This window comes from Leptodactylus fuscus, chromosome 4, assembly GCF_031893055.1.
Source record: "Leptodactylus fuscus isolate aLepFus1 chromosome 4, aLepFus1.hap2, whole genome shotgun sequence".
Taxonomy (NCBI): Eukaryota; Metazoa; Chordata; class Amphibia; order Anura; family Leptodactylidae; genus Leptodactylus; species Leptodactylus fuscus.
In genome coordinates this window covers 83323235-83348373 of record NC_134268.1, presented here as the reverse complement: position 1 = coordinate 83348373, position 25139 = coordinate 83323235, and the positions used below count along the sequence as shown (strand labels likewise).

Sequence of the window (25139 nt, the reverse complement as noted above, 5' to 3'; positions counted from 1 at the left end):
AGATATCAGCCTATTTACCAACCTCCCCATGCCTGCTCACTGCCGACCCCAGCGTCACCTTATACTATAGGCTGCGGAGGCCGGCAGTGAGTAGGCCCGAGCCCCAGCCACGATCCTACTGCCGCTATTATTATACTTGGGAATCTTTTCAGACCCCCGAGTATAATAATCGGAGCCCCAGGGGAGGTGAGAGAAAATAATAAACAGTTTTACTCACCTCTGTGGGATCCGATGTTAATCCTAGCCGGCTTCGGGCCTATATAGTAATATCCCAGAGGTCACATGGTCTGGGATATTAGCATATAGGCCCAAAGCCTGTGGTAATAGTAATAGCCTGTTACTGCTAGCACAGGCTTTGAGCCTGTATGGCAACAGGCTGCTACTGCTACCATAAGGCTTTGGGCCTATATGATAATGCCCCAGACGTCTGTCAGATAATACTAATTTTCTTCTAGAAAATGATTGCAATCACAAATTCTTTGGTATTATTATCTTCATTTAATTTGTCTTCAATGAAACACCACAAAAAGAATTGTCAAAAAGCCAAATTGGTTATAATTCCACACCAAACATAAAAAAGGGGTGGACTAAAGTATTGGCACTGTTTGAAAAATCATGTGATGCTTCTCTAATTTGTGTAATTAACAGCACCTGTTACTTACCTGAGGCACCTAACAGGTGGTGGTAATAACTAAATCACACTTGCAGCCAGTTGAAATGAATTAAAGTTGACTCAACCTCTGTCCTGTGTCCTTGTGTGTACCACATTGAGCATGGAGAAAAGAAAGAAGACCAAAGAACTGTCTGAGGACTTGAGAAGCAAAATTGTGAGGAAGCATGAGCAATCTCAAAGCTACAAGTCCATCTCCAAAGACCTGAATGTTCCTGTGTGTACCGTGCGCAGTGTCATCAAGAAGTTTAAAGCCCATGGCACTGTGGCTAACCTCCTAGATGTGGACGGAAAAGAAAAATTGACGAGAGATTTTAACACAAGATTGAGCGGATGGTGGATAAAGAACCTCGACTAACATCCAAACGAGTTCAAGCTGCCCTGCAGTCCGAGGGTACAACAGTGTAATCCCGTACTATCCGTCGGCATCTGAATGAAAAGGGATTGTATGGTAGGATACCCAGGAAGACCCCACTTCTTACCCAGAGACATAAAAAAGCCAGGCTGGAGTTTGCCAAAACTTACCTGAGAAAGCCAATAATGTTTTGGAAGAATGTTCTCTGGTCAGATGAGACAAAAGTAGAGCTTTTTGGGAAAAGGCATCAATATAGAGTTTACAGGAAAAAAGAGGCCTTCAAAGAAAAGAACACGGTCCCTACAGTCAAACATGGCGGAGGTTCCCTGATGTTTTGGGGTTGCATTGCTGCCTCTGGCACTGGACTGCTTGACCGTGTGCATGGCGTTATGAAGTCTGAAGTCTACCAACAAAATTGCAGCATAATGTAGGGCCCAGTGTGAGAAATCTGGGTCTCCCTCAGAGGTCATGGGTCTTCCAGCAGGACAATGACCCAAAACACACTTCAAAAAGCACTAGAAAATGGTTTGAGAGAAAGCACTGGAGACTTGTAAAGTGGCCAGCAAGGAGTCCAGTCCTGAATCCCATAGAACACCTGTGGAGAGATCTCTTGATGGCAGTTTGGAGAAGGCCCCCTTCAAATCTCAGGGACCTGGAGCAGTTTGCCAAAGAAGAATGGTCTAAAATTCCAACAGAGCATTGTAAGAAACTCATTGATGGTTACCTGAAGCGGTTGTTCGCAGTTATTTTGTCTAAAGGTTGTGCTACCAATTATTAGGCTGAGGGTGCCAATACTTTTGTCCGGCCCATTTTTGGAGTTTTGTGTAAAATGATCAGTGATTTGACTTTTTTTTCATTCCCTTTTGTTTTTTTTTTGATTGCAAGCAAAATAAATTAAGATGTTAATACTAAAGAGTTTGTGCTTGCAATTATTTTCTGGAAGAAACTGAGTATTATCTGACAGAATTGCAGGGGTGCCAATACTTTTGGCCAACACTGTACATACCCTTGATACTCTGTTCGGGCAGAGCGTGCACCCGATCCCTCTGGTTTCAGGTCACATGTACTGAAGCTGTGGCAGCTGTGGTAAGTCACTAGCGTCAGTGGCTATACATACATTATTGGTGACATTACTGCTGATATGTCACTGCTACTCCAGAGTATAAGAGTATCACCAGTGGCCACCCTTGGGTTTTCTGTTTATCCTGGAAAACTCCTTTAGGCTACAGCCCCATGTTTCAGAAAGGAAGCTTTTTTTTATTGCAGATTTAGTTTTTGTGTTTTTTTTAAGCCATAGCCAAGAATAACTACAAAAGGAATGGGAAATATATAGGAATAACTTCTACTGTACTGCCGGCTCCCATACAAAGCAATGAGATCTGTTTTAACGCCGCTTATACGGAACGTGTTACACGTTCAGAATTAGCGTGCATATACTCCGTGTGAAGGGGCCCTTACATAGAAAGTTTGCAGGGTACTCCTCTGCAGACATTCTGTTACAATTATATCTATGGGGAAACAGCTGGCGTTTCCGTAGGTATATTTGGCATGCTACGATATCCAAAACCGCTCTGGTTTTTAAAATCGCAGTGTGTCCGCACCGTGGTTTTTACGGCAAAGCGGGAATGGGATTCTCTAGAATCCCATCCACTTTGCCCCTACTATAAAGCACCGCAATTTTTCCTGTGGCATTTCCGTCTTGTGGGTGCCCAGCCTTAAAGGGATTTTCCAGGTCTTAAATACTGATGATCTATCCTTAAAGAGGACCTTTCATCAGATTGGGCACAGGCAGTTCCATCTACTGCTGGAAAGCCGACAGTGCGCTGAATTCAGCGCTCTGTCGGCTTTCCTGATCTGTGCCCCAGTTAAAGCGCTATCGGTCTCGGTACCGTAGCGCTTTACAGTCAGAAGGGCGTTTCTGACAGTCAATCAGGAACATACTTCTCCACAGCAGCGCCTATTGCGCTGTACAGTGTGAGCGGGGAGGAACGCACTCTCCATCTGCTCACAGTGCTCGCCCATAGACGAGTATTATCAGGAGGGGAGGGGGCGTTCCTCTCCACTCACACTGTACAGCGCGATAGGCGCTGATGTGGAGAAGGACGTTCCTGACGGACTATCAGGAACGCCCTTCTGACTGTAAAGCGCTACGGTACCGGGACCGATAGCGCTTTACCTGGGGCACAGATCAGGAAAGCCGAAAGTGCGCTGAATTCAGCGCACTGTCGGCTTTCCAGCAGTATATGGAACTGCCTGTGCCCAATCTGATGAAAGGTCCTCTTTAAGTGTCCAAACATCCAGAAGGTCCTGGGCCCCGAGGCAAAATCTATAATACGGCTTCTACCTAGCTTGTACCTTTAGTATAGTAGCATATTTTATGGGACAGAGGGTCCCAGAGTCTGGTAGTGACTGTTACTTCTGCACTCCTTGTAGCTATACAAGACTGATAAGATTGGTCATTAAACACCCGCACAGATCAGCTGTTGCACAGCGTTGAGTGTGTTCAGGTGAGCCCTACTTTCGCTTCATGGGTCATGATGTCACACTAATGGTTAATATGACCTGCTTGTAGCTTAGTCCCATTCAAGTGAATGGGGCCGAGCTGGAATATCAAGCACAATCAATATATTACATAGGGAATTTAGCAATCCTTTTACACTACTTTTCTTTTAAAGAGTGTTGATATTGTGGCACACATTTGGTGCAGAGCCATTAATTATGCCTAATATGCACCACAACCCCTCTTCTGTGCCTTGCTCAGAACATTGTGCAAATATTGGCCAGGGAACACCTTGGCCCAACATATTCATTATTTCTGGTGCGAGTCTTAATGAAAATCCTAACTGGCATAGATCTCCATTCTGCCACATAGGAATTCAGGGCTGTTTTAACACATTGGTGGACCCTGTGCAAAAGTTTCATATGTGCCCCCTCCACCCCATCACCACCACTTAGAAATAGGGTTCCTTTTTCTGCTAGCAATCCCTCAAGACAAGGGTACACAGACCATCAGCAAAAAAGCAGCAGTGCAAAGAAAACAACATAGTATTGCAAGGTGGCCATTACTACTTTTATTTTATACCATACTAAGTGTTTTTTTTAAAAAATTTTGGTAGCTGGACAATCCCTTTAAAGAGGCACTTCACTAGTTGTTTTTTTTTTTTTTTTTGTACATAGAATATTAAAGGGGTATACAAGCCACTAATGCTGGTTGTTACTGATGATCATTCCACAGGACAAGTCAACAGTATCTGATATGTGGGGGTCCGACACCTGTCCCCATCACAGGATGAGCTGTCCTGGTAGTCTCTGGATCAGCTGCAGACTTCTCTTATTCAAGTAATAGAACATAAAAGCAGCCCTGTCCACTGTATACTGGTATTTTTAGGTAACTGCAGCATTGCACCTGTTACTTGAATAGGAGCAGTCTACACATGCACATGCTTCCCATCCACTGCAGCAGCTTTCAGTGTCTGGAGACTGCCACAACAACTGATCTGGGCAGTGCCCATGTTGGACCACACAGATCACACAATGATGATCTATCCTGTGGATGAGTCATCAGTATCAAACAGGTATTGGGGGCCAAAAAAAACATTTTAACTCACCAGCAATTCTATTTGTGTTCTTTCATCCCAGATCAGATGCATCCTACATTTTTAACCCTTTCATTAAGGGAAACTAGGTTTTGTGATCACCAGTCCGACCACCTACCGCATTCTTTCCTCCATAGAAGGGGTGGTCAGATTCTTCTGTATGTAGCATCTGTGAACTACAGGATTACTTTGTCACCTATCACATCCATCCTGGCAGCTCTCAAACAGGGCTCATATAATAAAAAGTCTATACTGCGCTACGTAGGCAATAATAAGCTTTTGCTAAGCTCCTGCTCAGGGATGTCTACAGGCAGCCAGAATATAACTGTAGGCCAATGTAAAATGAAGGATCTCTGTATCAGATATGTAGCTATATGGCGATATAAAATTTGGATGATAGCTGGTTACTTTTATAGTGTGCACTGGGTAGGTTTTTAGAAATAAACCCAAGTACTATAAACTATTATAAAAACTTTGAAACATTTCAATTTTTTATTTGAAAATGAAATCCAACTGCAACAATTTGATAAAAAGAAAACAATGCATATGACATTTTATATTCCAAAAAATGCACATTAAACTAACATTACACATCAAACGGAATATAACAGCAATATGAAAAACATAGGATGTATATTAAGTTAACAGCAGATTCTATAACCAAATGCTTAGGCTCACAATAGACAGCAATAACAAGAAGAAATAGACATCTGCAGGGTAATGAATCTGCCCATCTGTGGGTGAAGCCATAATATACAGTAAAAACAAGAATGTATGCAACAGATACCTACACAACAGTAGCAGTTCTTGTCTGGTTATTGCTAGATTTCCATAGGTGTCACCCTACTGACTTTAGGAACAGCTTCTTTACTTCCAAGGAAACAAATAGCAGAGTGTACCAAGTTCATACGGAATGAATGTGTCTTATCCTGTAAATATTCTAATGCCAGGAATGCAATTGTGGCACATAATAATACATGTGCCAGTCAGGGCAAATCTTATATGCCCATACAAACAAATATCAAACCATAATGTCATGTATTGTCAGTTATTGCATTCCATCAACAAGCTTGTAGCTTATGTTTGTCATACAGAACAAATTGTAAATGCAGGTGATACAGAAACAATAGATGAAAGGCCATACTGTAGATGGAAATATATACAACGGACTAAGGCTATTTTTTCATCTGTATTCGGGTTCTCTCTGTTGGTAATTCGGACACATTTTGATGTCAAGAATAGGACAGCGCTGCAGCCCTATTCTTATCAAGACAATGTCAAAAACTGTAAGAGAGCCCTGACTGACACCGTCAATAAGGTTGTTGGGTGTGGTTTGGGCCTATTGTTTAAGTGATCCAATACAAGGTCATAAACCTTCCTGTTCTACTAGTAAAAGGGGGTCCAAAACTGCTGATCAAAAACATCTAAGTACAATGGACATCAGAGATCCTTCCATTGAAGGGGATTCCTGGAAGCGTACATTTATTCTGTAGAACAGCAGACGTCCATCTGTGTGTACATTTATCCATCAGATGACTGAAGGGCTGAAGCAATGTAGAAAATGCTAAGTTTGGTTTATTGTTTAGCGGTCTAGTCTGTACTTTCGGTAGTGGATCCTTCAGTCAGCTGATCGGCAGGTGTGCCAGGGGTCAGATTCAGAGTCAGACTCAAATAGCAGTGTGACAGCCAAGATCATAATTGTGCATAACAACTTCGGTAATGCAGGCCTAAATGTGGATGGCAGCCAATATTAATGTACCAAACATATGTATGAAAAAAACTAAAAAAAAAACAAAAAAACTATATCCCACTGTTGTGTTAAAAGATGAAATGTATCACAACTTATACAGAAAAATGATGGAAAACAATGCAGAATAGCCCGTGGCAGCAATATGACCCAGCTAGACAATGGAGGTGCTCAGCCATTATCGCAGTATCTATTAGCTAGTGAGGACTTCCTATAACACATTAGGGTTTTCTGACTGCTTTAGAGTAATTGGTGGATTAAAAACATCCCTTTTAAATTACAGATGAGGCAAATATTACGGGTCAGACTTATAAAGCTGTCTATAAGAAAAGAAAAACCTAATCTTTGTTGCCCATGGAAACAGTACAAGAAAAATAAAACTGTGCTGTGACTGGTCGATCTGAGCAACTAAACTTTTCTTTTAGACAGTTTCATAAATCTCCCATATGTTTTAGGAAATGTCTTTGTGGTGTGTTATGGTGGTTTGGAAGTTGCTCTTGTTGAGGTTCACTCGGTGTAGACAATCATACTGTTGACTTCTTGTGCGGTGTTGTCATCAGGTATCTGTGTGTCCATAATGGTTTCAGTATGAAGAACACCTGTATTTTCACCAGTTTCTATGACTGTATGTGAATACATGTTGGATTCTTTGTCTTCTTGCGGCAGTTCAGTCACAATATAATGTGTGGTTCCTTCCTGATAATTGTCATTCCCATTTTGTACCATGGCTCTGGCTAATTCTTCAGTGACAATGATCTGTGAGATTTCTCCATCTTCGCACTCAACTAAACGCATTTGTTGTTCTGGAAGGCTAAGAGTATGGCTTTCTGTGTTGTGCATTATTATATGAGGCCCTTCTGTGGAAACCATGTGAACGGTACCTTCATCATTTACAATGACTTGGGTGACTCCTTCTTGGATCAGCTGATCGGCAGCCGCAGAGTCACACACTGCAAACTGTAGGACCCCCTGGACCATGTTTTTGAAAGCAGATTCCTGGGAAGCGGTAAATCCAGAATGCATGACTTGTTGTACAACACCTATTTGTTCGACTCCTTGTTGACCTTCATGTACCTCATGATACACCTGGATTTCCTCCGTATTTGTCTCCATGGATTCCTGATCATCTGCCATCCTCACCACTGACTCTTCCACTGCTTGACTTGCTACAGTGGGTTGTCTCTCTGCTTCTCCAACATTGCCTAGCTCTGTTACAGCACACAGCAAAGCATCTAGCGCAGAAGACGAATCAGGGGTGTGTATGCCCTGTGATGTGTCTAAAATACCCTGTGCCATCACTTGCTGTACCACATTACCGTCCGAGTCTGTAACAGTCTCTATAGCAACTGACTCTGCAACTTCGGTTTCTTCCATCGCGCCTTCAACCACCACGACTTGTGCGCCTTCAGACAACTGTTCACTAAGGATTTCACCTGGAATGATGTTGCCCATATGAGCAGCTTGATCAGTTGCTATAACCTGACCATCTTCTGTGATGTGAACAACTCTTGCCACCTGCCCAGCCATGGCCAAGGTCTGCAACGTGGCCGCTGCGGTTTCCTCTACAGAAGTGTCAATAGAGAAATTACCCTCGTATTCATCGGAAAATCCTTGGATGATAATGACTTGCTGAACTTGTTCAGTAGACTGAGAGGCTTTCCTAGTGGTGCGGACATTCTCTTTCACTGGAGAAGGATCGGCAGTTGTAGCCGCAGTGAATGGGCTATTGGTTTCTACGAAGTTTGCACCTTGTCCTTTCAGACGACATTCAAATGATTTTGAGACGATACCTACAAAAGAAAATGGAGCAATTAGAGATGGCGAATTAAAAGGACTTTGCTGCAAATTTAATAACAGTAAAGGACTAGTAGACATTGGTATCCTGTGTATAATAATTCTATTACTGACAACAGGTTGAGCTACACAACTGATTTGTGGTTCCAACTAGTTCCCTATTGGCAATGTTCTATCGGTGAAGTGTGGACACCTGTCCGCCCTTCAGTCCAAACTGTTTCTGGTCCCTTTTATCCACATGAGCCATCATTTTACTTTTCAACTTTTCTTATTAAAAACAAACACCTAGAAAGCTATAGCAGACCTTTAACACTGCAGGTTTGGTGCCATTTGTGATGGCTTTTGTTCACCCGAAACTTAGTTTGTGTCAAAAAAGAGAAGCCTTTACTTGTCTGTGCCGCTAACAGTTGTGCACTTTCCCATGTGCTGAATGCGGTCTTAGATGCAGAGGGTGCTGTCACTGTCTGCGCTTGGTTTTTCTTTACTACTCAGACAGGTATTGATCCAAATGAAAGGACAAGTATGAGGACGAGACCATTTGTTGTAGAACTTTCTATCAAATAAAATACATTGATACTGTAAAATTTAATTGAGTTTGTTTCTGCAGCAAGTGAATGGCTTTTTATACATTTCCACATTCGGGGTGGATATACGCGGGCATATAATCTAATACTGTCCAACTTTTTGACAGTGTAACGGTAGACTAGAAATGTTTAAACAGCGCCAGATTTTCCTTTGTGTCTAACGCTGTTTTTGAAAATCTGGTGCAAATTTTACACCACTCAGGGTGGGTTCACACCTGCGCCCGGTCTCCGCTTTGTGGGTTTCCGTCTTCTCCCCGAGAAACTGGACAGGAGACAGAAACCCAGCAGTGACTTTTCAAACCCATTCATTTCAATGGGTTTGCAAAGTGGCCGCCCGTGCGCGTCTTGTGCCTCTCTGCGGCGAAACCGTTTTTTTTTTTTTTACCGGACACAAAGTCGGACATGCAGGACTTTGTGTCCGGTTAAAAAAAACCCAGTTTCACCGCAGAGAGGCACAAGACGCGCACGGGTGGACACTTTGCAAACCCATTCAAGTGAATGGGTTTGAAAATTGACTGCTGGGTTTCTGTCTCCTGTCCAGTTTCTATCGGCATAACACGGAAACCCGCAAAGTGGAGACCGGGCGCAGGTGTGAATACGCCCTCATTAGTTGGCTTCATTTCTGACAAAATTGTGATGTATATTTATTAGTTTTAGTTAAGTAGGGGGTTGTTTTGCGTTCAGCTTTTTTTTTTTTTTTTTTTTGAAAACCCACAATCCAGCTTTGATATAGTTTGCTCCAGAGCTACTATTGAATCCACTTTCACTCAGTATTTTGTAAGTCATTCCTAATTCTCTTCTCTTCTGATATCCACTCCTGTGTTTGCCACAAGAAACTACTTTAATTCACTGGCATTGAAATCCATATCATTACCTGCAAATATATGCGCAATTTTTTTTAACGTTTTATATTGATAGAAATACTGCACATTTATTTAATTTTAGGACACATTATAAAAGAAATTTTTAAAAAATCTATTTCTTTTTTGTAAAAATGCAGCTTTTTTTATCATATATATCAGAGTTTATAGCATTTAAAAAGCATTCTTATCAGACCTGAGAAATCACAAGTCTAGTGAATGTGCAGTGCAAATCCTAGTACTTGTAAGAGGTACAGGAGTCAAAACAGATGCTCTAAACAATTTTTTCATTTCTATCTTTCTGGCCAGCGGGGCTCTACGAGTGGCTGTCATGGGAAAGGGTAGACGAAAATGAACATTTTCAAAGCATTAAACAGTTTCTAGGTAATATTATACAATGAATCTGGCACAATGCTGTTGAATTAATTTTTGGCAGCGCTTGCACTGCAGAGGCACGCGCTATGGTATCAGTACTTTCCACTAGCAATTTCAGTCTCATTCTGGAGCTAGGAAGAGTGGAGAAATATTGCAAGGAGGAAAGGGGAATATGCCAGTGGTTAGACACAAGGAGACAAGGAACAGGAATAAAAGTGCTAGGTTTGTATCTAGCACATATGGCCATGAAACAAGTATATAAGATTTGTGTTTATCTGCCTATAGACAAAAAGAAGGACAGAGGGAGACGAGCCAGAGATGTTGTGTGACCATCTTGCATAAGAAGACAGTTGCTGCCTCATTGTTGCAAACCAATAGAGGGCGCTCACTGGAATGTGCAAGCCTGTCTTAAGACAGGATTCCAGTGAAATAACCCAATAATGGAATCCTGTCTTAAGACAGGCTTGCACATTCCAGTGAGCGCCCTCTATTGGTTTGCAACAATGAGGCAGCAACTGTCTTCCTAATTACATCATGGAAGGCGGATTTGCATATTCTTCCCATAGTTCCTTGCAAAGTGGAGTGCTAAAGGCTTAACAAATCTCCACACACCTATATGGTGGTCTCTCCCTAAGGAGTGACAATATCCCCCGAACCCTGTCTAAGCCTCTCACCTCTACCAGGTTATAGTCCTCTCTACATCGGGCTGATGAGATCCAACCAGATCGAAACAGCTGTCCTCGATTGAGAGACTATACCTGGTATTAATCCCAGCGTCATTGCTAAACAAAGGCCTCTTGGAAGGTCGGGCATGAAGCTAAAGGGAGCAGCCATTATTGGGTTATTTCACTGGAATCCTGTCTTAAGACAGGCTTGCACATTCCAGTGAGCGCCCTCTATTGGTTTGTAACAATAAGGCAGCAACTGTCTTCCTAATTACATCATGGAAGGCGGATTTGCATATTCTTCCCATAGTTCCTTGCAAAGTGGAGTGCTAAAGGCTTAACAAATCTCCACACACCTATATGGTGGTCTCTCCCTAAGGAGTGACAATATCCCCCGCATCTTGCATAAGGCATGTGTACACAATGAACTGGTAACCCCCATCATTACTTTAGACCACTAGGGATGCTGATTTTGACCCTTTCTTGACCCTAGACCATGAGGGTTAATGTTAATCAGTTTACTACACTGGGTAACCAGAGGTTCTGCCATCAAAAGGGTTTTCTGGGGTAAAGATAATAATGACTTATCTTTAGGATTACTCATCAATATCAGACTGTTGGGATGGGTGGGGGCACTCCTCCAATAGCTGTTTACAGCAGTTACCAGAGCCAAAGTCTTGCAGTAAGGCTAGGTTATTTCAGATCAGCTCCTATTCACTAGAATGGCAGTTAAGCTACAGGATATTTTTAGCCCAAACCTTTAACCTCTTCACTATCCTGGACATAGGGTCACTTTTGCTATGAGGAAAATTGAGCCTCTCGCCTCAGCGCCACCTAGCAAGAATGTAGGGGCAGAACCAGCACTGACATAACAGTCTAGGACTTGCTGCAGCCTAAGGACACTGAAGGGAAACAGGTCCTGTGCAGGTTCTGCCTTTGCCAGAGCTGGTCGCTGCTGAATTAAGTTGCAGTGTTCAGGAGTCTAGGAGATTCCTGCTGTCTTTCTTTGAATCTGATATGTGCCGAAGCTGACCCATGCTACCCCCATCTTTTCACTAAGCATTGCTTTATTGCAAACGTGGAGAAGAGGGCACATAGCAGATTTACCTAAAAACAGGGCAGGATCAATGGAATAGCATAGTATTGTAAACTTGGGGACTTCCTTCTCTCACCCATACAGAACACTACAGGGATGAAGAAACAACACCACTGGGCTGCATCTGTATAAAGCCAGAGGGCACATAGAGCCAATGAAGAGCAGGCATCACAAGTGTGTCTGCTGATGTGTCATGAGGCAGCCCAGAGGTGAAAGTCAGGTACTGCGGGGGCCCATAATCTGCCTTTTGAAGTCCTTATTCTCTCATCCCCAGCTTGTTGTGAAAACTGCAGCATGTCCATTGCGCATATTTGTCCGCAATATGTGGATGAGATTCAATCCACTTTGCAGGAATGTAAAACGCCGCATTTTTTCCACAGCAATTAGACATAGGGATCCAGCCTAAAGTTGATTTTCTGTATTTGTAATGACCTACAAATTAAAGTTAAAACCCCCCACAACTATAGCAAAATTGCATCTTTTCCCCCAGTCTCTCAGTGAAACAAATAATTGGTTGCGGCAGTTACCTACTATTAGTGTGACATCATACATATACTATATGCGCAGTAGCGTTTTCTTATTTTTTAACTGAATTTGGTTCTGATACCACATTTATCTATTTTAATATTGGTTTTGGTTTGCTATATATGTACAGAGATTGATTCAAGGGGTGGGGGGCAACATTTCACTTTTTATGCTAGATGCAGCCTTGCCTAGACCTACATACTAGCATTAACCCATTCGAACCCTAGACCATAATGGATGCTAGCATTTAGCTTTTCCCTATCCTAGACCAGCAGAGATGGTGATCTTAACCCCTTCACTATGCTAGACAGCAGAGATGCTGATATTATCCACTTCAATGCACTACAGAAAGAGATACTATCAATAACTCCTTACGTGAGATTTCTAATTTCAGCAGGGTTTTCTATACCAATGACCTATCCATCAGTATCTGATTGGTGGTGGCCAGATGCCTGGATCCCACAATAGTCAGCTAATACAGGTGCATTCAGGGGCAGGAAACAATGGTGGAGCTCAAGTGACATGTGCAGAACTGCAGTAACCCAATGCCATCACCATACAGTAGACATGGCTGCTATGTGTCTATTACTTGAATCCCAAACCATATTAGCATTTATATATTGAAGCATCTCTCTCTCAGGTTTTAGAGGTTGCCAACAAAATATTTGGGTTGTGTAAGAATTTGCAGATGAGACCAGAAGCTGAGTGTATACATATACCATGTCAGTATTTTGTATAAGCCTGTGCATACTTTCACATATCTCCAGCAGGTACCTTACATTGGATATTTTATTTTCTAACTATAAAACTTATCCCATTCAGAACACTTTGCTTAATGTACTTGAATCCACAGATGAGTTAAGCCACTGCCAGGCTATTAAAGCAAACTACATGGGTAAATACTGCTGTCACTGAGGGGTGTGATGGAGTTTAACTACTCCAACACTTTAACCTCGGCTTCGTGAAGCCCTTGCTATTCCATCACAGTTCATAAATGTGATTGCAGGTCCATCTTTTGATTCAGCAATTTAATAACTTCAAGTGCTGTCAGTATTGCCGTGAAAAATTGCTCCTATAAAATATAACAGCCTCAATCATACTGTAAAGGAATTGCCCAATGAAGAATTCTCCATTTCAACGTTAATGAATTAATGTGGAGTCAAGAAAGAGATAATTTTAAAGAAAGCAAAGCCAGTGTGTTAGATCTTAAAGTGTAATGCCATTATAACAAGGTAACAATAGGCAAAAATACACCAACATATCCCAATGGAAACTGTATCCTCCTCGCTGGGAAAATTCACTTTCAAACAACAATACGTATCAATACCTTATGCAGAGTTTTAGGCGTCTTCAGGTAACCACATGTGAATTCTTATGCCTGATAAAGTACTGTATAATAAAAAAATTTATAAATCTCAATATCAAATAAGCTAATGCACTTGACGCTTTTTATGATCCTGAATTTAAAGCAGTTCTCCCAACTAGGCAACTACTGTATAGGTATCTTGGCAAATAGTCATGGGTCCGCCTAGTGCGACTCAGGCAATCCGCTGCTAATATCTGGTTGAACGCAGTCCAAAAGGGGTAAGAGTAACATTTCAAGCTATGGCTTATAGAGGAGAAGACAAAACTTGTCCACTTGGGACAGTTCCTATATTATTTTGTGTTTCCAACTACTTACTTGTTTGCTATGTATTGCCTGAATTAGTTAAAGGGGTTGATCAAGACTGAAAATGAAGCTTTAGTTTTAGTTCAGTGGGGGTCTAACACCCAGCCCCCATACCAATCACCTGTTTTGAACGTACTGCATAGAGCCAGAAGCAAATCACTCTGTACATTGTATAGTGGATCGGCTGCACCATTGGAGCTCGACTCCTATTCAGAGGAATGAGAACAAGGCACAGCGTATAAAACAATCTGCTTCTGGATCTGTATACTATGTAAGACTAGTCGCTCAGTAAGGAGACTGATCTCAAATCAAGTTTTTGGTCTTGATAACTCTTTAAAGGGAGTCTCTCAGGTAAAGGTATGTTTCTACTTCTATTAAAGGCTCCTACTCAGCAGTTTTATTTATTTGGGAAGCTTTTTAGACTTCTTTTATGGTTATTGCATATCAAGAGGTGTCGTAGCCATCATGTTCCTATCCTGGACCTTTATGATTCCACAAAGATCAACAGTCAACAAATATATTGCAAAAATGTTAGTAAAATGTATTGACATACTGATCGCAAATCTCCCATATTAGATATTTTACATGGCCAACAGTAAGTGAAGGCATAAATAATCTAACATCCACTCTTCATAAACACCATGAGCAATAGTAAGGATCATACTGATGGGCTCAGTGACTTGTGATAAGCTTCTGTCTTTCCAAAGAGGCAGTTTGTAAACTTTCCGCCCTACTAAAGGTGCCGGACAGTCTGAATCTCAATGGTTAAGCGGCTAAATGACCATATGCAATGCTAAGTCTTCGCCAGTGAAATGTAAAGCATACTGCCTTTGACCTCTATAGTGATAAACCATGCTTCACCATCTGGTAGTCTGACAGACAAAACTGAGGTTCGGGAATGCCAGGGGAATGCCAGGGGAATACTGTCTTCATGGATAAGTAGTGACAAGTGTAAAGTCTGGTCATAGATTTTAAACCTTTGGATTGAATATTTGGAAATTGTTCTAGAGCAAGCTGTGCTCCCAGCTTTGTGACATCAATAAAGTGGATCTGTCAGGATGGTTTGGGGTACTAAACCATAGTTCCTTATGGACTGACTGGTTAGGATCTCATACAGCCCTGCTGTAACACCATCCATGTCAGATACACTCATCCAGCGGCTGTACTCCAATCCCCTAGGTAATACACCCCAGCACACCTCGGCATCACTGTGCATGAATCAAGCCTTAGGTACATACGTGTACGGGTGTACAATCCTTACTTCAATAAAAACTCTGCAGGCTGGGAAAGGTAAGTCCAATGAGACTCACTGAAGTCATCGCTAGGTAATTTATTTGATTTTGCTTATTTATATAGCCTCCTATTATTCTGTAGCTCTTATGGATATGGCCAGTCTCTGTCCCATATAGGGCTCACAATCTAAATCTGAAGTAATATAACGGTTTGGTTTATTAATTTTCTTTTATGAGGTCACGAACAGTGTTGCAACAGGGCTATTTGGAACACTAATTCAAAAACCTTAAGGACCTGTGGGTGGTTTATTGTCCCAAATCGCCCTGACAGGTTCCCTTTAGGCTTAGTTCACACATGTGCGTAATAGAGTACATTGGTCCTGATTTTGATGTGGGAAGCTCCGGAGTAGGCCCAAAATAAATGGGCCTAGACTGGAGGGTGCTGCCGAGAGGCTGACGCCATGGCTCAATGAGCCGCTGAATCTGCCTGAAGAAAGGGCAGCTCGCTTCTTTTTCCCGTGAGCGGCATGTTGCCGCTCACAGAAAAAAGATCGCAAATGGTCTCCAAAGACCACCATTGTGAGGGGCGGATTATGACGTGGATTCCATGCCAGAATCTGCCCCCTCTGTGCCCGTGTGAATGGGCCCTTAAAGAATGACTACTCTTTTTAAACAATACACCACCTTACAATTGATTGAAATTTCTCTTTTTGTCTCACTTAATTTTGTTAATGAAAAAAATAAAATATTAACACTTCTATGTTTGACAGCATTCTTACGATAGGGTCACACTAGTGTTCTGATTTCCGCCGTTTTGGTCCGCAGACTATAATGGGGTCTGCTGGCTTTATACTGAAATTGGGGGAAAGAAAAACATCTTTGCAGGATGTTTCTCTCCACCAATATTAAGCGGGTTCTGTGGTGAAATGCTAGTGTGAATCCAGCCTTACTTTGTAGCGTTTTTCACACTAACCCCAAATCTTTTGTGGATGTAGGCTTGCTGAAATCCTCCCATCTCTTCATGTAATCCTAGACAGACTTGATAATGTTGAGATCGGGGCCACTTACAAGACTCAAATATTGATTTGATTTAGATTTCTCTTTTGTCCATTCACTTTTAACACTTATATTTTTTGAAAACATTCTTTGCAGCATTTTTTTAAAACCTGCCTAAAACCTTTGCACAGTACTGTAAATAGGATCCCACATATAACCTGGGGACAAATGTGCTACTGTTTCTCTAAAGGAAGCTTGTTCTTTTCATCTTGGAGATTCCCTTTAACCATTACACTTTTGGAATACCCTAGAATGATAACTGCATCGCCTAACATTATTAAATATGTTATAAATAGAAAAAATAAAGAATAATAAAAATGGCATATTTTAGTATTCATCTTCACATGTGCTCCAACTTTACCTAAATTATATTTGTATGCGGAAGAATACGTATCTGGAATATGGGTTGGTTACAATTCATAACCAATACACATGATAATGATTATTATTTTAGTGCGTCTGTCGAAAAATCTGATGCCCCTTTGACTATATAATGGCTGATTACAAACAACATAAAGGTATGAAACTCGCACTAAATTCTATTGCAATGAATAGAATAATACAGTCCTGGACAAATAATCTTTCATGGATGCATTGAAGCAGATTTACAATTATAGGCACATTTATATTTATGAATTGTATGCTGCGTTTCACTGATGAATACATGAATCAGTGCCTATTATAGAATGAAATACAATTGCTGCATGGACTCAGGGAATTGAATATACAGCTTTTACATAGAATTTGTAATTTCATTTCAGATTTAAGAGAAGGTTTGCGTAAAATTATAAATGGAAATAAAATGTATAAAAAGTAATATAATAAAGTGTCAAAAGCCTAGAAAACACTAACATAATTTGATTCTAGTATGGACTGGCTAAACCTGAGCCTGTTAGTGATATCGGTATCTCGGCAGAGTCGACACAGGGCCTGGATGGCACAACTAGACTCTATAAAGACAGCTTTATGGTAATTGTCCTGAAAGTAAAGTTCTGTGTTTCTTTTGAGCTCTAAGTGATTGTGAAGCGACAGTTCTAATTCAGAGCGACTACTAAAGAGGTGTTTCATTTCGAGGGATGCAGTGAACAGAGAGCTGGTCCCCTTCCAAGAAATCTGTCTCTTTTGCAGAACTGTTATTTATCAAGTATAGTCTTTAGTGAATATTTTAACCCCCTCCCTCTTACCTACAAATGTCATGATTTTTAAACATGAACTTCAAATTTGCATTTTCCTTCCATCTTTTCCTAAATATGGCTCAAGCGTCTCATGCCAGGTTGAATGGAATTAAACTGCAATTTAATATCTCCCCCCTCTTATCTCCTCGAAGCCCTTCCTTGGTTTTTTTTTTTTGGTTTATGTAGAAGGGGGAGAGGAGCATGTACCTGGCAACGCTGTGTGTTGTTCTTTATTCACTGTCATTATTTTTCTTCCCCTAAGACAGAATTCACGGAATAAATACTTTATGCTTTTGTTAAGCGCACATTTAATTAAAATGTACAGAATTTGTGCAGTAAACGCGAATGAAACAAATAAAACAAGGGCCCCCCTCTCTCGAAGGCATACGTTGTGAATGAAAAATGTCATTACATGCTAAAAAATTTTGCAGTAAACAGGGTCTACAGAGAGAAGTTTCCCTTGTAATGACATCCATAAAATACACAAATGGCACTTTTAGTACCATCCTGAATATGGTATTTTCTGTGCTCTACACACAATCTAAATGGTTTGATCATAGAGCATAATACTCCATTGGGTTTATAGAACAATCAATGTTCCATAAAATGATGTATTTATCCAATAGTAGGCTCAGCAGCTAGTGGTGTATGACATTGTAGGGCACTGGTGTTGTACTATTCTGCCGCACACATGCTGGTTGTAAAACTTACCTAACACTACTTCACCAACTTCATCTCATCTGTGTCAAGCAATTTGTTGAAGCTTCAGCTTAGTTTAAAAAAAAAAAAAAAAAATAAGAGACCTGTAATAAAAATTCATGGAATTTTCAGGGGAAGAAAATGGTGACAGAAGAAAGGTCACACTGTGTCGGCACTAAAGGGGTCAAGAGTCATTTGCTGTCCTAAAACAGAAAGTAGATTTCATGCATCGCATAGCAGATAAATATGACATTAAAGGGACTTGATTTTAAAAGAAAAGCTTCATCTCGGAAGAAAGTCCACTAGTCTGTTAACCTTCCTGCCTCTAATGTGACGGAGAGTGAGTGTTCAGGAGAAGACTTACAGGAATTATAAATTATACTGCTCTGTAGTTACGCGAGCTGCGATATTACAGCTATAAGATATACAAAGAGTTCCGCATTGAAAGGTAGAAAAGAGATATACTAAATACAGTTTTATCACGTATAGATTTTCCATGTCAGTTGTTGGACTGCAAAATATTTCACACAAGGATGAAAAGGGTAAAAACTAAAATTGCACGCGGTGGGTTAAAAAACAACGTAGCCTGGCACTTGCTAATCTCACACCCATATACAGAGATTTGGGGGTCTTCTAGCCTTTCCTAATCATTGCCTTGGGGGATATGTGTTATACATTCATTTTAGGTTTGGTAAACTTAGGCAGGGATCATTTTCTTGAAATTATTTTAAGAAAACGTGTTCCTTTTTTACCTTTCTTTTTAGATTGAAATACTCCTAAAATGACAAGTCAGAGTAAGAAAACTTTTTTATTTATTTTTAAATTTTCTTGCAAACCTGGTTCTCTCACCTCTTTTCTCAGTATTTAGGGCCAAAGGGAAAATAAAGGACATAAACATCTATAACATTCATTATATACAGTCAAATATATAATATACAAAATTATGTACTGTATAATACAATATGAGGCCACACTAATGCGTCCAACATGACATCTCTTAAGTTCTGTACAAGGCGTGGGTCACTATTATTTTTCCAAAATGTATTGTACTATATAAAAGATGGCTGACACCTTAGAGGAAAATCAGGCAGATCTGTCAGATAAGGTCCTCCATTAAAAGATCATTTTCTCTGCACTGCTTCAATACGCCATTATTATTGGTTTGTGAGCAATTCTCAATCTGACACTGTGGTTTGATCTGCCTGCAAAAATCTAAACCAATTACCAGTAGTTCAGTTATTGAAAAGGGTAAAAAGTTATTGGCATTGTGGTTAGAAGAGAGCATACATCTAACCAACTTCTATTCGGAACCAAATACTGCTTGATGACTATTGCAGACACTCTAATATATTCAATTCTGATGACCAGGAGATTTCCCAAAATTCAGAAGACGTAGAAGAACACAATAAAACCATAAGAAAAGCCTATTTAATCAATTGGCATAAAGTATCAAAGCTGCTTTATAAATGGAATGACGAGTGTAGCACATAGGGGAACTACACAAGGAAAACGTATTTATTACGAGTTGCGCTGAAGGTTTGAGATGGATCTGCCATTTTACTATATAACTGCACTAAGACAGGTTATATATTCATACCTAAAATAATAAGAAAATTAGATCTAGTAATTTAAGATGACAGCTTTCATCCATTGCTCCTCTTTCTGCAGGTACCATAGAACGTAAAACCACTACTCAATAGCGGCACAGGGGCGCCATTAAAATCAGATTTACAGTAAACAGAACCTGCAGCTGGGGTAAAACACTAACTGTTAGTATTTTAATTATCAGCTACGATTTCAGAGGTCTAACATCTGCTCGGATCCAAATGACAGCAGCTGCTTGTGTACACTTAAAGCAGTGTGTGTTTATTCTATAAATATTAAAATGGAATCGTATGCCGCGTACTCGTCAGGAGCATTGTGTTATTAAGCTGGTCATGTCCGTCAAAGGGGCCAAATTTCTTTCTTGTGGCAAATTCCTACGGGGTCGACCTTTTCAAAAGGATGAGATCCAAAGACAGCATAAATACTTGAGCCTGTAAATTGAAAATGTTTTGCGCTCTCTAGCAGAGGTCACTTGCTGCCAAGATGCTGCTGGTAAATGCTAACAAAAACATCAGCACTGTTACCAGTCCGATCTAACTTCAAGGACAAGAATACAGAGACTTCTCTCCATATCCTTACTATATATTACATAAGACAAGGGACTGGAAGAATCAATTAGTGGCAATGAGACACAAAACTATACAAGTACTATATATACCCAGAAATTGCAACAAGTTACGATATCCTTCCTTACCAGTACCAACATAAGAGTTGTTGGGAACTTTTTTTTTTTAATCAGATTTTACCAAAACATAACATGATACAAAAACAGAAAGCTCTCCTGCAGGATACTTGCCAAAGTCACACTGTCTACCTGGTAAGTAATATAGGAGAATGCAACGAACGCTGGGTTCACACCAGCGTCTGGACTCTTATCAGGTTTCCGTCTTCTGCATGCAGAAGACGGAAACCTGTCAGACCGGGTCCGGCCGTGAGTGCCGCTGAGTGTTTTATGCTCTCTGTGGCGAAACCGATTTTTTAAAAACCGGACACAGAGTACGGCATGTCCGACTTTGTGTCCGGTTTGAAAAAAAAACGTTTTGCCGCGGAGAGCACAAAACGCTCACCGGCGCTCACAGCTGGACACTCTTCAAACCCATTCAAATGAATGGGTTTGAAAGATGCCGTCAGGTTTCCGTCTCCTGCCCAGTTTTGTGCAGGAAGCAGAAACCTGCAGAACGGAGTCCCGGGTGCAGATGTGAACGAGCCCTTAGTTTCCATGAAAGTCACTCAAATCCAAGCTAAACTTGACAAAGCTTGTTTTAAGACTATTTGTTCCCCTCGTAACTTTAGTAAGGGGGCGTTCACACTAGCGTTGCTGTCCACCCTTTGTAAGTCCATGGAAAAGCCTATCAAAACTGAATAGCGGTCAGTTTTAAAACTGCCGGCGGTCAGTTTTAAAACCTATTCATTTCAATGTTTTTTTTTTAAAGCAAACCACCAATGTTCGTATGCAGCCTCTCCGCAGTGAAAGAGATTTTTTTTTTTTTTTTTTGCACGGCTACAAAGTCGGACCTCCATTTCCTTTAATAAAGAGCTCTGACTCCACCTATTTGGTACCATGTCTTGCTTTGTGCCAAAATTAGCTGGAAGTTTTTTTTTTAAAGATATCTAATTCAGGTTCATGGACACTTTAAAGCAATAATCAAAAGTTGAACATGCTATCAGCTCTATAAAAATAGTTTGTCGAGTTTATAAAACTTTTTTTTTTTTACTATTCTTTAAAGGATTTTGATTATTACGTGTGGGGGAGGTCCAATTTCCAGGATTCTTATTGCTTATCCAGAGTACAGAATGAAGATTTGAATAGACACTGTGTAATGCTTAATTTACCCTGTGGAGGTGCTGTAGGGAAACCGAACACACATTGCCAGGTTTTCTATAGAAACTTAAGCTTTTAGAAAGTGGGTATTGTATAAATTAGAAAACCCCTTTAGGCCAGGGCCCAACATGGTGGAAATCTAAAAAATACGCTAATAATGTTCTGTTAATCACAGCATGGCAATCATACCTACAGAAGTGCCGGTGATCTCCTTATAGGTATAAGTGATGCAGAAAGGTTTCCTCTACAGACTCTCTGTGATAAGCGCTACGCGGGAAAACCGCCCACAGTGCTTTTTTGCTGTGGCTCACTATGTGGGGCCTTAGCCTAAAAAGGGTTTACAGGAATTTGGAATTTATGGGCTATCCTAAGGATAGTATATGATTAGTGGGGGACTGACAGGTGGCACCCAAACCAATCAGTTATATAGGGCTGCTTTCCACACCCACACTATACACAACGCAGGGTAGAAAGCAGTAGAGTCCAGGGTCAGTGCAGTTCCTGGGCACTAGTACTGCATCGCAGCTTCCATTAAAGTCAATGAGACCTGAGCTGCAGCACCAATGCCCAGCTACTACACAGGCCCATCAATTAAAAATTATTGAGCAACACATCTAAATAATGTTATCCTACACTATTCACATTGGTGTTTGGGAGATATCCTATCTTACATTCATTGTCCATCTAGTACACATGTACATCACTCAAAGCCTCAAAGGGAATCACAAACTTTGAAGCTGAAAAATGTATTTTGTGAATAGATCTGCTCCTGTTTTGTTTTAAATAATGACTAATTAGACAAACGATCTTCACACAAGTTTGAATAGGGTCTTACACTGGGTTCACACCAGCTCTTGCACTATGTTTCAGGATTCCGTTCTCCTCGGCCCATTTTTTGCCCCATTTGGACAGAAATCGAGCAGAAACCACACTGACACCATTATACTCTATGGAAACCACTTTTCATATGGATTAGGTTTCCTTTCGTGGGTTTGGGTCGGGGGTGTCCCCATGTGGACTCTCCAAACAGAAACCTGAACGCAGACGTGAAACGGGCCTTAGTCTGCATTTTTTCTAGAAAACTAAAAAAAATTTAAATGGTGTATAAAAAAATAAGTGTAAATTATAGTTTTATTATTTTTAAGAGCTCTAATAAGAGAGGGAAATCCTATTTACCATATATCACTCACGAAAAGTATGTTATCCAGGGTTCAATAACATAAGATGGGTAAAATATGTTAAAGTAGCTGCGTGTAAACAATACAAAACCAACACTCAAACATTATTTGCTGGAGCCAGGCTATTAAATGTAAAGTAATAAGTGCTATATGAACCATCTTATATCAATTGTTTAAGGCTTTTTTTTGCGCCATAGACATCGAATTCCCATCTGTTCTTGAACTGGTTAAGATTTTTTTTTAACACTACAATAGATACAAAGATATAATTTGCATTGTTTTCCGCTTGAAGTCACTAAAGAAACAAAGTAAAAGTAGCATCATCCCCTCCTAGGTAATCGGTATAAAAAACCAACTGGAACATACAAATTATAAATATGAAGGGAATAAATAAGTCAGTACATTTATGAGCTTTTGTCCACTTTGTGTCCTCACACTAAATAAAAACCTATATTAAATTCTTAATGCTGCATAAAATAAAACAATTTAATTTATGGAGTCATCCGCACTCTGAGGAATTCGGAGCTTCCACAGGAATTAAAAAAGGCAATTATCATGCCAGCCTCTAACTAATGGTGGCATTTTATTCAATGCAGTTGTTTGCCACGTACTGCTACAATATTACAATTACGCCACGGATCACTACAGGCTTATTCTGACGTCTCCGGTCGTGTGGATTTACAGCGGCTGCACTTAGCACCGTGTGATTCCTAACAGAATTACTTCTGATGAATTTGAATGCAAATCTCAGGCGCTTTTGAAGCAGGCAATGCTAAAACTAGTCACTTCACAGGCTTCAGTTATCCTGCATTTAGCAAGTAACACCCACTTGTGAAAATAATAAAAACTGACAACAATGTAATACAATTATTACCAGTCTCACATTCGAGAAGGAGCAGCACTCTCATTGTTTCCAAATGATTAAGTGCTTTGCCATAGTACATGCTTGATATACTGCACAGAATGCAAGACGACGCCGGGGCTTCTTCTTACGTAGTGAGGATGCTGTCACCTTACAAAAGGGGCACCCACCAAAGATTTACGGCGTATTCCATGCTTAATGCGGTCACATTCGGCGGTGACAGTGGAAGTAAAACTACCGTGCACTAGTGCTACCAGCACGTCATTCCCACACATTATAGCTGCTCTCAGAACAAAAGGAAAGATGATGAGACAGGGCACTTTGGTTACAATCGCCTGGCACAGATGGCTGTGAAAGGTTGTGGGCTCTATTTCAATGAAATTTCAGTAACCTTCACATTGGATCATCTTTGTAGACACGAGGTCCTGGTACAGGAGGGCAAAAGCTTGCCAACTGCTTATCTAAATGCCCCAAACAGAGCCAAGAATATGAATTGAGACCTGTCCCATCTGGTGAGCTGGATGGCTCATGTCTTTTCTACACTGTGGCATATTTATTGAATTCTCAACCTATTAAACTCAATTTACAAGCCTACAAGACGTTTTATTGGAGAAGCATTAGCTATAGTATATGTAATTACAATAATCTGTCAATACATGTAGGTTTAGTGTACTGATGGGAGAAGAGAAGAATTGGGGGAAATTGTCATGAAAGGCACACAATGAAAAAACGCTAAAGCTGTACACCGTTATGAATGCGTCATCTGGAGCACCGTAAGAATTTATGCGGAAGAATATAAAAGGATATAATGTAATCCATAAATTGTAAATCATCTCCTGCAACTAGTTTATGTAACAAATCCAGACCTGCCAATTGTCAACCTATCAGAGTAACAGCAAGGTTTTGATAAAGAAGAGAAGGGGAAGAGTTAAATAAAGAAGGAAATCATAAAGGTCACCCTACAAGGCCAAGAAAAAGATATGGGATTTAAAGGGGTTCCTGCACCTTACTAAGTGTATGAAGGCATCAATCAGGTGCCTGACATTTTTTTTTGTTTTTTTTGTTTGCCCAATTCCTGCAGAATCCATTTCAACAAATGTTTTTAACTACTTAAAAGAGGACCTTTCATCACTTGGGGCACATGCAGTTTTATACACCGCTAGAAAGCCAACAGTGCGCTGAATTCACGATCTGTGCCCTAAGTAAAGAGCTATCGGTCCCGGTACCGTAGCTCTTCACCGTCAGAAGGGCGTTCCTGACAGTCTGTCAGGAACATCCTTCTTCAAAAGCAGTGCCAATAGCGCTGTACAGTGAGAGCGGGGAGGAACGCCCCCTCCCTCTCCTCACAGTACTCGTACTCTCACAGTACAGCACTATAGGCGCTGCTGTGTGGAAAGGCGTTCCTGACTGACTGTTGGGAACGCCCTTCTTACGGTGAAGCGCTATGGTATCGGCACCAATAGCTTTTCACCTGGGGCACAGATCGTGAGAGCCGACTGAATTCAGCGCACTGTTGGCTTTCTAGTGGTATATAAAACCGCATATGCTCCAAGTGATGAAAGGTTCTCTTTAAG

General features: G+C 40.7%; 1 protein-coding gene across 2 annotated transcripts in view; it reads right to left on the bottom strand.

The window, feature by feature from the left end:
- Positions 1-5487: 5487 nt before the first annotated feature.
- Positions 5488-25139, bottom strand: part of ZNF407 (zinc finger protein 407) — a 360082-nt gene continuing 340430 nt past the window's right edge. For both annotated transcript variants that reach the window (XM_075270737.1, XM_075270738.1), the window contains one exon: positions 5488-8158. In XM_075270737.1, coding sequence (XP_075126838.1) covers positions 6876-8158 — 1283 coding nt within the window. In that variant the 3' untranslated portion in view covers positions 5488-6875. The remainder of the gene's footprint in view (positions 8159-25139) is intronic.